The 14,505-nt window shown below is 44.6% G+C and overlaps 1 protein-coding gene across 1 annotated transcript; it reads left to right on the top strand.

Moving 5' to 3' along the window:
* Nucleotides 1-4,829: 4,829 nt before the first annotated feature.
* On the top strand, nucleotides 4,830-5,741 carry LOC136639005 (olfactory receptor 2T2-like). Its single transcript, XM_066613031.1, has one exon. It carries the CDS (start codon nucleotides 4,830-4,832, stop codon nucleotides 5,739-5,741), a length of 912 nt encoding a protein of 303 aa, XP_066469128.1.
* Nucleotides 5,742-14,505: the final 8,764 nt, after the last annotated feature.

The following is a 14,505-nucleotide window of genomic DNA, read 5'->3' as shown; positions in this document are numbered from 1 at the left end:
TACCATCATGTTCTGTATAATTCAATGCACAATTTCACGCAGAATGCAATGAAACAAACTGGTTTAAAATATTTCTATTCCATCAAACGTTATAGCCAAAAAAACTAGTGGGGGCGGGGCAATGTGCATCACCATGCCCACCACCCAGGGTGTTGCCCCACCCACTGCATGGGAGGTGGTCCATCATAGGGCTGGCCTCCTGCATTGGGTGAGGCAAGCCCTAGTGACCCCACTGGGACTGAGTGGTACTGCAAGACACACTGCACAGCAACATGAAAATCACCTGTCTATACCCAGACCAAGCCCGTGACCATGAGAAATGGTGACTCTGATCCAAAAGAGTGGACTCCACCACCACAGGGGAAAAGCGCTAAAGAAGAAGAAGTGCAACGAGTCAACCTCTTTGGCACACGGCCAACTGGAATAATGGCTATTTGACCCGCAGCTGGTGGTGCGCAGATGGGCATGGAAATAAGCCCCAAAGACTGGGTCATTCTTGTGAGGACTGAAAATGAAGTAGACCCTTGGCTGACTTAACAAATGTCCATCTCAAGTTCAGGGATATGAAAAGATATCCCCACCCACTGCCACACCACCCCTCCCCCACACACAGAGAAGAGAGAGAGAGACAGAGAGAGAGAGACCCCAAACATGCAAATACAGAGCAGTCTTCATAAAAAGAATTGTATAATATAAAGAGGGTGACTGAAAGTGCTGAAATTTTCTTCAGGGATATTTTCTGTTTCCATCAACAAACCTTTAATTAAAGTCTTGGGATCAAATTCCCTGAAAGCCAGCAATCATCCACAATATTTTACCATATATTGTAAACACTGGGCAGCCTAGGCGATATAAGCAGTGATCCTTAAGAACATAAGAACATAAGAACATAAGAATCCTTATTTGGGCCTGATACATTGAAGAACAGTTTTTCCTCAAGGGATTGAACCTAAATGTGCTGAAAGATCCTTTTTCACACACACACACCCCCGACAGGCTCAAATCATTGGCAGCTGAACTTCAGCAGTTTAATGTAGCACTGAGATCTCATTATTTCACAAAGACATCTCAGTAATCCATATTAGATTAAACATTAGATTAAATCTCTCTCTAAATGATATCTGCGCATGGGATAGCCATACATTGACTTGCAGAAAGAGAAAGCAGATGAGGATCAAGAACATGATTTTCTTAAAATACTAGAAGTAGGGAATTTTTCAACTCATGCTGTGTTGGAAATCCACTCTGCTTTCTTGAGGATCCCAGCTCCATCTGCTGCTGACAGGGACACATAAAGGTATGTGATTTTTTGCTAGAGGAATTTGGGGTTATGAGTGAGTCTTAAAGTCTAAATTTTCCTTGAATTTTCTATGGCTGCCTGCCCAGATTGTGGGGGGGGGGGGGGGGGAGTAAAAAAAAGTAATTTGCATTAACAATATAGAATTTAATTTAAAAATATTTGTATCTTGCTTTATCTTTCATGACTAAAAACTTATGCCAGATAGCAATCAGATACAAGAGCGGAAGAGATGCAGCGTGTGGTCATGTCAGTTTCAGGCTTGAGTCTTGGGACCTAGACATAAGGGGGTAAATCTTATTATTTTGCACCACTTGACAGATGATTTAGTGCAGCTAAGCCTGTTACAGGGCAAATGTTATCGCTGTAAATATTATCGCTGCATGCACATAATGTTTGAACATGCATGTACAGCAATTCATCTTCAAACACACTTATACACTCATGTGAGGACACAGATTTTTTTTTCGCCAGTATACGCTACACAATACACATAGGGAGCAGGTTGTCTGAATCATCCAGCATGTGCACAAACTGTGATTTTGCATGCCATCACAAACCAAGCACTGATGTTCATGCCAAATTCTTCCAGACAACTCTTTGACTTGGTATCATCTCATTCACGGCATACGCAGGTCCTGGCTTGCAGAAACTGGTGACGAGAGGATCAGGAGCATGGTTTTATTAAAAAGAAGCTTGAGACGTATAAGACTTTTCAACTGAATGTTGGAAATCCAATTCCATAAGAATCCAAATATTTGTCCTGCTCCTGATACGGAAAAATAAAGGTATGTGTTGGTTATTGATGGTATTGTTGTGGCATTTTTCGATTTATAGGTCCATCTCAAAAATATTGTCTGCCCAGGTGCTGGGGGGAGGGGGAGATTAGATTATACTAGACAGCAGTAGTCAGACCAGAGATACCGGATGATCACACCAAATTCAGACAGATTCATGGGCTATTGATATACTCTGGTACAACCCTTGCAAGGAACAACCCTTGCTTGTTCTATGGTCCTTAACAGACTCCTGGAAACACACTGTGTAGCACTGGCAAACATGTTTTACTATAGGTTCACCAGGTTTTCTGCAGTAAACCCTTAACATGCAAATTACAAATATTTAACCCCTGCTAACTGGGTAAGAAGTACTTTTCAAGTGGGTACTCCTCTTTTATTTAGCAGGGAGAGAGTAACTGGCCCTGCTTACCCCAGTAGTGTCTTTTCTAGTGACTGACTGCTGGTGCTCTTTTGCATTCTTTTAGATTGTGAGCCCTTTTGGGACAGGGAGCCATTTAGTTGACTAGATGGGCCTATGGCCTGATCCAGTGGGGCTGTTCTTATGTTCTTAGTTATTTGATTTTCTCTGTAAACTGCTTTGTGAATTTTTCGTTGAAAAGTGATATATAAATATTGTTATAATAATAATAATTAATTTAAAAGATTTACAACCTGCTTTATCCCAAGCTCAAAGTGACACTATGCATCGTTAAAAACCTCCCTGCATCTGTGAACCCACACAGGATCATTTTTTTTTAACCTTTGTTGACATTATGCATAAAGGACAGGTTATCAGAGAACAAAGTCTGTCACAGCACAACCTGCAATTGTGAATGCCTCCACAAATCTTCCCAATGTGGGCTGAGAGAAGCATAAAATGCTGCCTTCAACAGAGTCAGACCAATAGTTCATCTAACTCAGCATGGCAGACTGGCCAGAGCTCTCCAGCATTTCAGGAAGGGATGTTTGTTATGCTTGAAGGTGCTGGGGATTGAACCTGAGACTTTCTGCAGGCAAAGTATTTGCATGAGCACTGAGCTACAGCTAATGTGCAGGAAGAATAAACATGCCACAACATTTCATTTTGGCATGCCAGTCATTCAAAAGAATGAATGAATCAGGCCAACAGCCCATCTAGTTCAGCCTCCTGTATCTTACACTGGCCCACCAGATGCCTCTGGGAGCACACAAGGCAACAAGTTACCCATATCCTGTTGCCACTCCCTTGCATCTGACATTCTCTCATAGGCTACCTCTAAAATGGATGTTGCATACAGTCATCAAGACTTGTGACCTCTGATGGACTTTTCCTACATCAAACTGTCCAATCCCCTTTTTGAAGACATCTAGGCTAGGTGCCATCACAACATCCTGTGGCAAGGATGTTAATCCACAGATTAATTACATGCTGGGTAAAGAAATATTTTAATGGTAGGCATTTAAAATGCATATCTCCTACATCAGTTCTGTTAAGCCGAACTATTTCTCCTAATCTCTGAAGACATAACTTGGTATATCTTTGGCGTATTCCACATCACTAACCATGGGGAACAGGGTAGGCTAAAAATTTAAATTCTACAAATAATCAATAAATTGTGACCCAATCCTCTGTACCTTTACCCAATCCGCTGTTGCAAAAGGCCTGGAGATGACGGAAATGTTGTGCTTCCTTGGTGTGCGATGGAGCAACTGGCAAAAATGGTCAGTGGCTCCACGCACCCTCCAAGATCACCAAGACACTCCGCCAAATCAGGTAAGTTGAAGGACATGGGGTTTCATGGGCAGGAAGGTTTGAGGGAAGTTCGGGATAGAGGTCAGGGGGAGGGAGCAGGCTGGAGAGGGTGGATGTCGGCAAAAGTGCACCCCAGATCCTATCTGCCCTTCATTCATTCATTCATTTATCAAGTCAAGTCAAGTCAACCTTTATTAGGCATAAACATTTGGTAGGTGAAGACTCTGTACGGAAACCGTAGAGAGAATATAAACCTAAGTAGTACACAAATATATGTATATGTGCACACCTATGTGTACACATAGATACAAACATACAGTACATTTTACATACAAACATGTATTATTTAAAAAACAAAACAATCAGTTACTCTGCAGATATTGCCAAAGATGTAATATACTCAGTGATTACTTACTACAGAAAGCTTGGCTCGATTCAAATTACTCAAATTTAGGTCATTTGTTTATATCCTGACTTTCTATCTCCCCCCCCCCCCAAAAAAGGGCACTTAAGGTGGCTTACAAATAAAACAATATTAAAAATATATACACATATATACCTGGGACCTTCTGCATGAAAAGCAATTGCACAGTCCCTTGAACTATAACCCCTCCGTCTCCCTCCATTCAACCAAAACGGCACTTAATTTATAATCTTATAAGCATTATTTGAATTCAATAGATTTCATTAATTATCTGAAAAAAAATAGATCTAACTTTCTACAATGAGGAAAACTCAGTCACACGTTTAGATCAAGACATTTGAGATTTCTGGAGTCCCCCCAGCCCATCCCAAATCTAAGTCTGAAATCCATGTGGCCACGCTTGCACGGATCTGAAATGAAATTATGCTTGGCATTAATTCTCAGTGTAAATGTGAGTTTGAAATGCTATTTTAAAAACTGACCATGAAACGAACCTTTTTGGGTTAACTAAGATTTGTGTGTGTGGCTTTTACAGTTATTCCTCAAAAATATTTTTCTTCTGTCTTCAGGGGCAATGGAAAATGCAAATGGGACATCATGGACCGAGTTTCTCCTTGTGGGGCTTGTACATCTAAAGACACCCACTTTTTCTTTGCTGTGTTGCTTTCGATGGCCTTCATTGCTCTGTTGGGGAACTCTCTCCTCCTGTTCCTTATCCAGATTGATTCCACCCTTCATACTCCAATGTACTTTTTCCTGAGTCAACTGTCCTGCTTGGATATTGGTCAGATATTCATTGTGGTCCCTAAAATGTCAGTGGGCTTTTTAACACAGAGATACGGAATTTCACTCTCAGGGTGTGTGACTCAGATTTTTCTCTCTGTGACCTTGGGGAGTTCAGAAAGCTTCCTCTTGGCTGTCATGTCATACGATAGGTATGTGGCCATCTGCAGGCCCTTGCAATACCCAGTCCTCATGAGGAGAACCATCTGCATTATCATGACAGTGGGGATCTGGTCTTCATCATCACTTATCATCCTGGTCATTGCTGTTTATGTACAATCTCTTCCTTATTGTGGGTCAAACGTGATTAAACATTTTGTTTGTGAGTTCCCAGCTCTCCTGAAGTTATCCTGCACTGACACATCAGCGTTTGAAAAAGTGATATACCTTGACAATGTGTTGATAATTTTTCTCCCCATCTTAGTAATCTTTTCCTCGTACATAGCCATCCTTGTGCAAGTTTTGAGCATGCACTCAATTGAAAGAAGGCACAAGGCCTTAGGGACCTGCTTATCTCACTTGATTGTGGTGAGTATCTTTTTTGGGGCATCTATGCTGAACTACACTGTTCCTGTATCTTCTTATTCATCACAAAGGTCCATGATTAACTCTGTGTTCATCACTGTTGTCCCCCCAGTGCTGAACCCTTTTATATACAGCCTGCGGAATCGGGATGTGATGGCAGCACTGAAAAAGCTCTTTGTAAAATGCATACCACAGAAATGATGCGTTCTGTTTCTTCAGTTATTGTTCAAAATTTTAACTTATGACAATATAGAAAAATGTATCAAACATTGTAGGAAAATGCACAGAACTTTAAGCTTTTAGAGACATGGCAACAAGTGCAGGCACACCTGCGTTGGAATCTGGACACATCTAGAAGCCTCTGCCTTGTTCTCGTTAAGTAGAAGCCGCAGACTTCTGACTCATTGCTTAGTATTGTAAACAAGATAAGAGAATGGAAAACCCCAGCCTGATGTGTATCGTTTGAGAGGGAATAAAAGCCAGAGAAGGCTGAATCCCAGCGGCCTTCCTTCTGCATCTTGCTTCTATACATGTCTGTCGTTTTACTCATTGCTCTGACTCCTTGCTGCTCTAGTTCTAACTTTCAAACCCTCAGAGTGCTTCTGCTTTTAGCACTCTCCCTCAGGCACCAAGGTTCTAAGCCCTGGGTGCTTCCCAAGTAGCATTACACTGCTACAAAACATATTGTCAGGGGGCAGTACAGCGAGACAGGGACTCATCCGGGGGAGGGGAGGCTTCTGGCCTGGCAGCAAGGGCCAGGGGAGAGATGAAGGAGGGGTGAGCTTCAGCCACAGACCAACAAGGCTGTGCCCTCACCAAGGAAGAGCCTACAGGGGGTGGAGAAAGACAGAGAGAGACAGGCTGCTGGCTGGATTAAGTCTCTGGGGAGGCTGGGAGGATCTTTCAGCTGGCTGGCCGCCCAGGAGCCTAGAGTTAGGGCACTGGGAGGGACCAGTGTCCAACCCCCAGGGTGCTAGGAGAGGTGGCTGGAGACCAACTGGGTACCCTGTGAGGCTATCCAGACTCACCCTGAGGGCTGTGGCAGAGCGAGGAGCTGAGCTCCAGGGGAAGGCAGGGCCTACCGTTGGCAGCAGGCTCCCAGAGGAGCCACAGCGGGCAGACCAGGGGGGCCCCAGCCCAGCGAGAGAGAGAGAGAGAGAGAGAGAGAGAGAGAGAGAGAGAGAGACTGTTGCATCTGAAGGAGTCCTGTGCCATAATAGGGCTCCATGAATGTAAAAATTCTTACTCAAGTAAACCGACTGTGTAGAGCTGCCTTTTGACTTAGCTTGCTTCTGTTCCTTGCCTCACTCAGGTAAGAGTTGAGGTGGGGCCCCGCCCCCGGGGAGGAACCACTTGCCACAATGGACATTGCACATATGTACAATGGTCAAAGAACAATTATGAACATTCATATCAATATTGTACATTTCCAAAATAAATTTTAAGAAAAGATTCTATGGTAAATTTTTCTTTACATCATCTTCCATCTCTTGCTATTTCACTTACAGAGCAATTCTATGCATATTTACTCAGAAGTAAGACCCAGAGTATTCAGTGGAGCTCAGGAAAGCTCCACTTGAAATACCCAGACTGAATCCAGCTCCACTCCAGCTCCAATCCAGCTCCCAATCCAGCTCCAATTTCAGCTCCACTTGAAATACCCAGACCCAATCTCCAGACTGGCAGAATGGGCAGCAAAATGGCAGATGCGCTTCAATGTCAGTAAGTGTAAGGTCTTGCACATTGGGGCAAAAAATCAAAACTTTACATATAGGCTGATGGGTTCTGAGCTGTCTGTGATGGATCAGGAGAGAGATCTTGGGGTGGTGGTGGACAGGTCGATGAAAGTGTCGACCCAATGTGCGGTGGCAGTGAGGAAGGCCAATTCTATGCTTGGGATCATTAGAAAAGGTATTGAGAACAAAACAGCTAATATTATAATGCCATTGTACAAATCAATGGTAAGGTCACACCTGGAGTATTGTGTCCAGTTCTGGTCGCCACGTCTCAAAAAAGACATAGTAGAAATGGAAAAGGTGCAAAAGAGAGTGACTAAGATGATTACGGGGCTGGGGCACCTTCCTTATGAGGAAAGGCTACAGCGTTTGGGCCTCTTCAGCCTAGAAAAGAGACGCCTGAGGGGGGACATGATTGAGACATACAAAATTATGCAGGGGATGGACAGAGTGGACAGAGGGATGCTCTTTACACTCTCACATAACACCAGAACCAGGGGACATCCACTAAAATTGAGTGTTGGGAGAGTTAGAACAGACAAAAGAAAATATTTCTTTACTCAGCGTGTGATTGGTCTGCGGAACTCCTTGCCACAGGATGTGGTGATGGCATCCGACCTGGACACCTTTAAAAGGGGATTGGACAAGTTTCTGGAGGAAAAATCCATTACGGGGTACAAGCCATGATGTGTATGCGCAACCTCCTGATTTTAGAAATGGGCTATGTCAGAATGCCAGATGCAAGGGAGGGCACCAGAATGAGGTCTCTTGTTATCAGGTGTGCTCCCTGGGGCATTTGGTGGGCCGCTGTGAGATCCAGGAAGCTGGACTAGATAGGCCTATGGCCTGATCCAGTGGGGCTGTTCTTATGTTCTTATGTTCTTAAAGCGTGCATAGGACTGCAATCTTAATTTATATAAATGAATGGTTTGCCATGCTGAGGTGTGAAACTTTTCAGACAGTTAAACAACACAAGTTGAATAAATTAAAAAAGTCACCTTTCCTTATTGGTCAGCCCAATCTTACCTAAATCCCCGTGCGGCAATGAAGCAGCACTGGCATGGGCTATGCTACATCCTGTAGGGAATTTTTGGCTACTTGAGGTCTTCCCAGGGTAAGGAAACATTGGACGAATTTTTGGAGGAAAAGTTCATCACAGGTTACAAGTCATGGTAGGTATGTGCAAGCTCCTGGTTACAGAGGTAGGCTACCTCAGATTGCCAGATGCAGGGGAAGGCACCAGGAAGGCATCTTGTCTCATCTTGAAGCATTTGGTGGGCCACTGTGAGATACAGGAAGCTGGACTAGATGGGCCTGTGGCCTGATCCAGCGGGGCTCTTTTTATGTTCTTATTGCACTGCATGTTTTGGATATCTAACAGTGTGGGTGCCTCCATATACGTCTCCATATTGGGACGCAGTGACATCAGCAGCAAACTCTGGTCATGAGAACCAGAGTGTATTCTACAGTAGAACCTCCTGACAGTCTGAAGGAAACACATTTGGCTAACCAGGTAGTACAGATCTTAGAAAGAGGCTGAGGATCTTCTTTTCCACAAAAGCATTTATATACTCTCCACTGCCTATGCACTGACTCATTAAGATTCAACTGCAGTTGCTCCGATGTGTCTTTCCCTTGCTCTTGAGTGTTTTGACTCATGGCTTTTACTGTGGTCCTATTGCATTTTAATTAGATTATTCGTCATTTAAATTGCAGCCTAATCATATCCTTTCCTCACAGTAGTGGACCCAGCGCTTTATGAACGGGACAAATGCCCCCAGCGCTGAACTCACGCTTCACTAGGACCGTGCGAGAAACTTCCTGAGGCAGTCAGAAACTATAATCCTGGTTTCCAGGAAGTATAGCTTTAAGTCCACGGGGAAGCCTCAGAATGCTTCCCCGATTGGTCCTGGATTCGTGTGAGGTTCCGCTGCAATCCAGTGAGTGTGGGGGGGGGGTGGCTTTGTGCGGTGGGGTAGCAGCTCTCTGGGGGAACCATCACCAACCTTTGTCTTGAGCATGGGTAGGGGTTACAACTATTTCCCTGGCCATTGCATGCAGCCACACCAAAACAGGCTGTGCTGCGTGGCTATGGGAGGGGCTGATCGGGAGGCTTGAGAGAGGTGTGGGAAAATAGTTTCCATTATCCCGCCATAAGATCCTCAGCTGTCTATCGGTCTCTTCAGACCTGGGCCAGCTATGTAGCTGGCATAAGACTGAGGACAGAAATGTGTGTGTTGGGAGGTGAGGAAGGGGATAGCCTCCTACTGCAGGTCACATGCACCAGGTCACACCCGCTCCTGCCCCCAACACGCCTCCTCCCCAGGCTCTGCCCTGTGCCACTCATCCTGTTGGATTACCTGCACTGATGTGCAGAACCAGGTGCTGGAGCAGGCCACCATCTCTTCTGCTGTTTCAGATGGCGGATCCAAAGGGGCCACTGGCAGCCCAATCCATGCAACTCCATAAGTCCATTGCAATGCATGGAAGTGACAGAGCAAGGTTCAGGCTTAAAGAAATCTGGATAGAATTCTAACTGGATAGAATTCTACAGTGGTGTAGCTAGGGGGGTACAGGCCAAACTAGGTGACATGCACACAGAGGTGACACCAGTATTGGCCCAAATTTTTTAAATCTTGGTATTTTTATGTAATACCATCATGTTAAACATCATTCAATGCCTGATTTCATGCAGAATGCAATGACTCAAACCACATTAAAACATCTCTATTCCATCTAAAGTTATAGCCAAAAAAACAGTGGGGGTGGGGCAATGGTACATCACTACACCCACTGCCCAGGGTGTTGCCCCGCCCACTGCATGGGGGGAGGTCCATCATAAGGGTGACACACTGGCCTCCTGCATCGGGTGAGACAAAGCCTAGTGACCCCACTGTGACTGGGTGGTGCTACGAGATGTTTCAGACCTCATTGATACCGCTGCCCGAACGGCCCCTCCTAACCGAGGAGTTAAGTCAGATAGAGGTTAAAAGAGAAGATGTTTCAGACCTCATTGATAAATTAAAGATCAATAAGTCACCGGGCCCTGATGGCATCCACCCTAGAGTTATTAAGGAATTGAAGAATGAAGTTGCAGATCTCTTGACTAAGGTATGCAACTTGTCCCTCAAAACGGCCACGGTACCAGAAGATTGGAGGATAGCAAATGTCACGCCTATTTTTAAAAAGGGAAAGAGGGGGGACCCGGGAAACTATAGGCCGGTCAGCCTAACATCCATACCGGGTAAGATGGTGGAATGCCTCATCAAAGATAGGATCTCAAAACACATAGACCAACAGGCCTTGCTGAGGGAGAGTCAGCATGGCTTCTGTAAGGGTAAGTCTTGCCTCACGAACCTTATAGAATTCTTTGAAAAGGTCAACAGGCATGTGGATGCGGGAGAACCCGTGGACATTATATATCTGGACTTTCAGAAGGCGTTTGACACGGTCCCTCACCAAAGGCTACTGAAAAAACTCCACAGTCAGGGAATTAGAGGACAGGTCCTCTCGTGGATTGAGAACTGGTTGGAGGCCAGGAAGCAGAGAGTGGGTGTCAATGGGCAATTTTCACAATGGAGAGAGGTGAAAAGCGGTGTGCCCCAAGGATCTGTCCTGGGACCGGTGCTTTTCAACCTCTTCATAAATGACCTGGAGACAGGGTTGAGCAGTGAAGTGGCTAAGTTTGCAGACGACACCAAACTTTTCCGAGTGGTGAAGACCAGAAGTGATTGTGAGGAGCTCCAGAAGGATCACTCCAGACTGGCAGAATGGGCAGCAAAATGGCAGATGCGCTTCAATGTCAGTAAGTCATGCACATTGGGGCAAAAAATCAAAACTTTAGATATAGGCTGATGGGTTCTGAGCTGTCTGTGACAGATCAGGAGAGAGATCTTGGGGTGGTGGTGGACAGGTCGATGAAAGTGTCGACCCAATGTGCGGCGGCAGTGAAGAAGGCCAATTCTATGCTTGGGATCATTAGGAAGGGTATTGAGAACAAAACGGCTAGTATTATAATGCCGTTGTACAAATCTATGGTAAGGCCACACCTGGAGTATTGTGTCCAGTTCTGGTCGCCGCATCTCAAAAAAGACATAGTGGAAATGGAAAAGGTGCAAAAGAGAGCGACTAAGATGATTACGGGGCTGGGGCACCTTCCTTATGAGGAAAAGCTACGGCGTTTGGGCCTCTTCAGCCTAGAAAAGAAGCGCCTGAGGGGGGACATGATTGAGACATACAAATTATGCAGGGGATGGACAGAGTGGATAGGGAGATGCTCTTTACACTCTCACATAATACCAGAACCAGGGGACATCCACTAAAATGGAGTGTTGGGCGGGTTAGGACAGACAAAAGAAAATATTTCTTTACTCAGCGTGTGGTCGGTCTGTGGAACTCCTTGCCACAGGATGTGGTGCTGGCGTCTAGCCTAGACGCCTTTAAAAGGGGATTGGACAAGTTTCTGGAGGAAAAATCCATTATGGGGTACAAGCCATGATGTGTATGCGCAACCTCCTGATTTTAGAAATGGGTTATGTCAGAATGCCAGATGCAAGGGAGGGCACGAGGATGAGGTCTCTCGTTATCTGGTGTGCTCCCTGGGGCATTTGGTGGGCCGCTGTGAGATACAGGAAGCTGGACTAGATGGGCCTATGGCCTGATCCAGTGGGGCTGTTCTTATGTTCTTATGTAAGGAGCATTATCTGGAAGTGGCCTTCCAGCCCAAATGAAGGGAACAGGATAAACATCCAAATCAGTGCTTGATTAAAGGGATGAAAGGTAGGAGGCCTTAATGAAATTCACACTCTAATTTTAGTCAGACCTTGTTGTCCACATAGCCTTCTGCAACCAATAGCTAAGGAGTCCACCACACAAGGTAAGTCCCAGTTCCTACTCTAATTTGAGCATTGACCAAAATAGTTCATAGGAAGGACTGTAGAAGAAATGGGATCGTCTGGAGAAGAGTTAAGAGATCCTCCTACCCTCCACTTTCCCTCTGAGTCCCAGATTCCCAGAATTAAGTTATTCAGTGGACACAGAGTGGGAGTAATGTGTAGTTCCATTTTTAGCCCCTCTTGCAGAAAGAAATCAATAAGAATTTCCAAAAGAAAAGAACAGACTAAGTCCTATCCAACTTTCCAGTTCTGATGCAGCCGCAATTTCCTTGAGGAGGCCTCCATGAGTGCCCACCACCCCAAGATGCAATGCAGTTGTGGACCTACCATTCGGTCCGATGGGGAAAAAGTCCCAGGCGCAAGGCACCAGGACCCTGCGGAAGCCTCTCTGAGGCTGCCGACTGGGGTGGAAACTGTGCTTCTGGAAGCACAGTTTAAAGCATCGGGGAACTTCACAGAGGTTTCTCCGCTGCAGGTGGAGGTAGCGCGAGGCTCCTTGAGCCTCAGGTGAGTGGGGGGGGGGTAGATTTCTGCACAGGGGGGCAGTGGTAGCCTGCGGGAGGGCACTGGGGTTTTAAGGGGTAATTGGAATTATAAGGGATTATAGTGATTATTCAATATATAAGAGGGTGATGGAGTAGGTAAAGTAACTGAGGGAGAAATATAGAGGGAGAATATGGGAAAGGAAGCTATGTCTTTTGAAGGGGACTGCATAGTCAGGCAGAGTGATGGAGTGGAGAAGGTGTTAACCAACAGGAAGGGGGAGGAAGAGTTAACCTTGAAGTGGAAAGTAGAAGAACTCCAAAAGGCCAGATGGCCTTGGGATCGAAGTACATGCAGGGGTTCTGATTGGCCCGATGGCAAAAGCAGGCCCGGATGTATGATTGGTTGAACAGAATAAGCGGGCCGAGCATGACTCAGCAGAATTGGGGAATTATGATTGGCAGGTTGTGCCATAAATCTGTGCAGGGTCTTTGCTCTCGTCCCCTCGGGGTTGGCAAATGCCAAGGGGGATCTCTGCTCCTCTGAACATCTGGAAGGAAGATCATGCAAGTGTACAAAGGCATGTGAGTAGAGTAGAACCAGTTAGCTTTCTTGTTTTCTTGTAGCTATATTTGTACTGACCTCTCTAGCTGCCCTTGAGAAGCCCACTGTGTTGGGTGGCAGCTACTTAAAAGTACTAACCTCAGTTATAATAAAGAACTTTGATTTAAGAGTGTGTGTGCTCAGGGGCGGGCTTGGACGACTCAGAAGAACCCAAGGGCTTGCGCGGGCAAGCAGCAAGGGAGCTGGGGCGGCTCAGTCCCTTCATAGGTGCCATCGTGGACGTTTGCCCCAGGCGTGGGGCTGGGGAGGTCCGCTGCTGATGCAATACATGTCCTATTGTAGTGGCTGCATCAGTGCTGGAAAGTTGGACAGAATTAGGCTCTAAGAAAATGATAGCAGGTTACATTTCTGAGTGATTGCAACTCGCAACTTCTGTAACTGCACCCTAATTAAAGTCTTGGGGCCAGATTCCCCAAGGGTGAAGAATCCTGAGACCTTCTCATTGGAGATATTAAACACTGTATTGGAAGAAAGCACTGCAACTTTCATGCAAGAAATTAAAAGACACTTTCATTCTTCCTTTATGACTAGTGAGCCAGTGGAGCTTAGGAAAAATTTCACAGTCTAGATATAAATTAGAAATAAATATAGGCAAAGAAATGTAGATATAAATTTTAGATTATAAAATTTCACGGTGTAGATATAAATTAGAAAGTGTTTCTTTTTTAAGGAAGATGTTCTTCATCTCAGTTTCATTTTGCAAGTCTTTTCCACAAATTAAAGAGCTTACAATTCTACATATTTTAACCTGAGGAAGATAATCAAGAAAAGACTTGTTACCCTATAACCATGAATACGATCAGACTATTTTTCCTGGCTTTGATTAGAAATAGTGATTATAATTTGATTTATAAATAAATATAAATATGGAAAAGCCTTTCAAAAATAAAATATGGAATTAATTTAAAATGAGGTCCACTTTTTTAGCAGTGCAGGGGAATGCAGTAGAAAAGCAGTATAACTATTCAAAAGAATCATCATTTGAGGAAAAGTTGACTTTTTCATTTGAGCATTTGAACACTAAACTTTTTCTTTCCAACTTGCTGTCACAAACACATGTGGTATCACAGGTATGTGGCTTTTAACTTATGTAGAAATTGTTGCTTCTTTATAATATGATATTCTGTATTATTAAATCATGATGACTCCATTTTTCATACAGAAGAAATTTTTTTTTACTGTTTACAATATCCAGATGGAGCGAAATATTGAGAACTTTGATTTCTA

The sequence above is a fragment of the Tiliqua scincoides genome, chromosome 2 (genome assembly GCF_035046505.1).
Source record: "Tiliqua scincoides isolate rTilSci1 chromosome 2, rTilSci1.hap2, whole genome shotgun sequence".
NCBI lineage: Eukaryota > Metazoa > Chordata > Lepidosauria > Squamata > Scincidae > Tiliqua > Tiliqua scincoides.
Note: the sequence above shows the minus strand (reverse complement) of the source record. Positions and strands in the feature narration are given on the sequence as shown.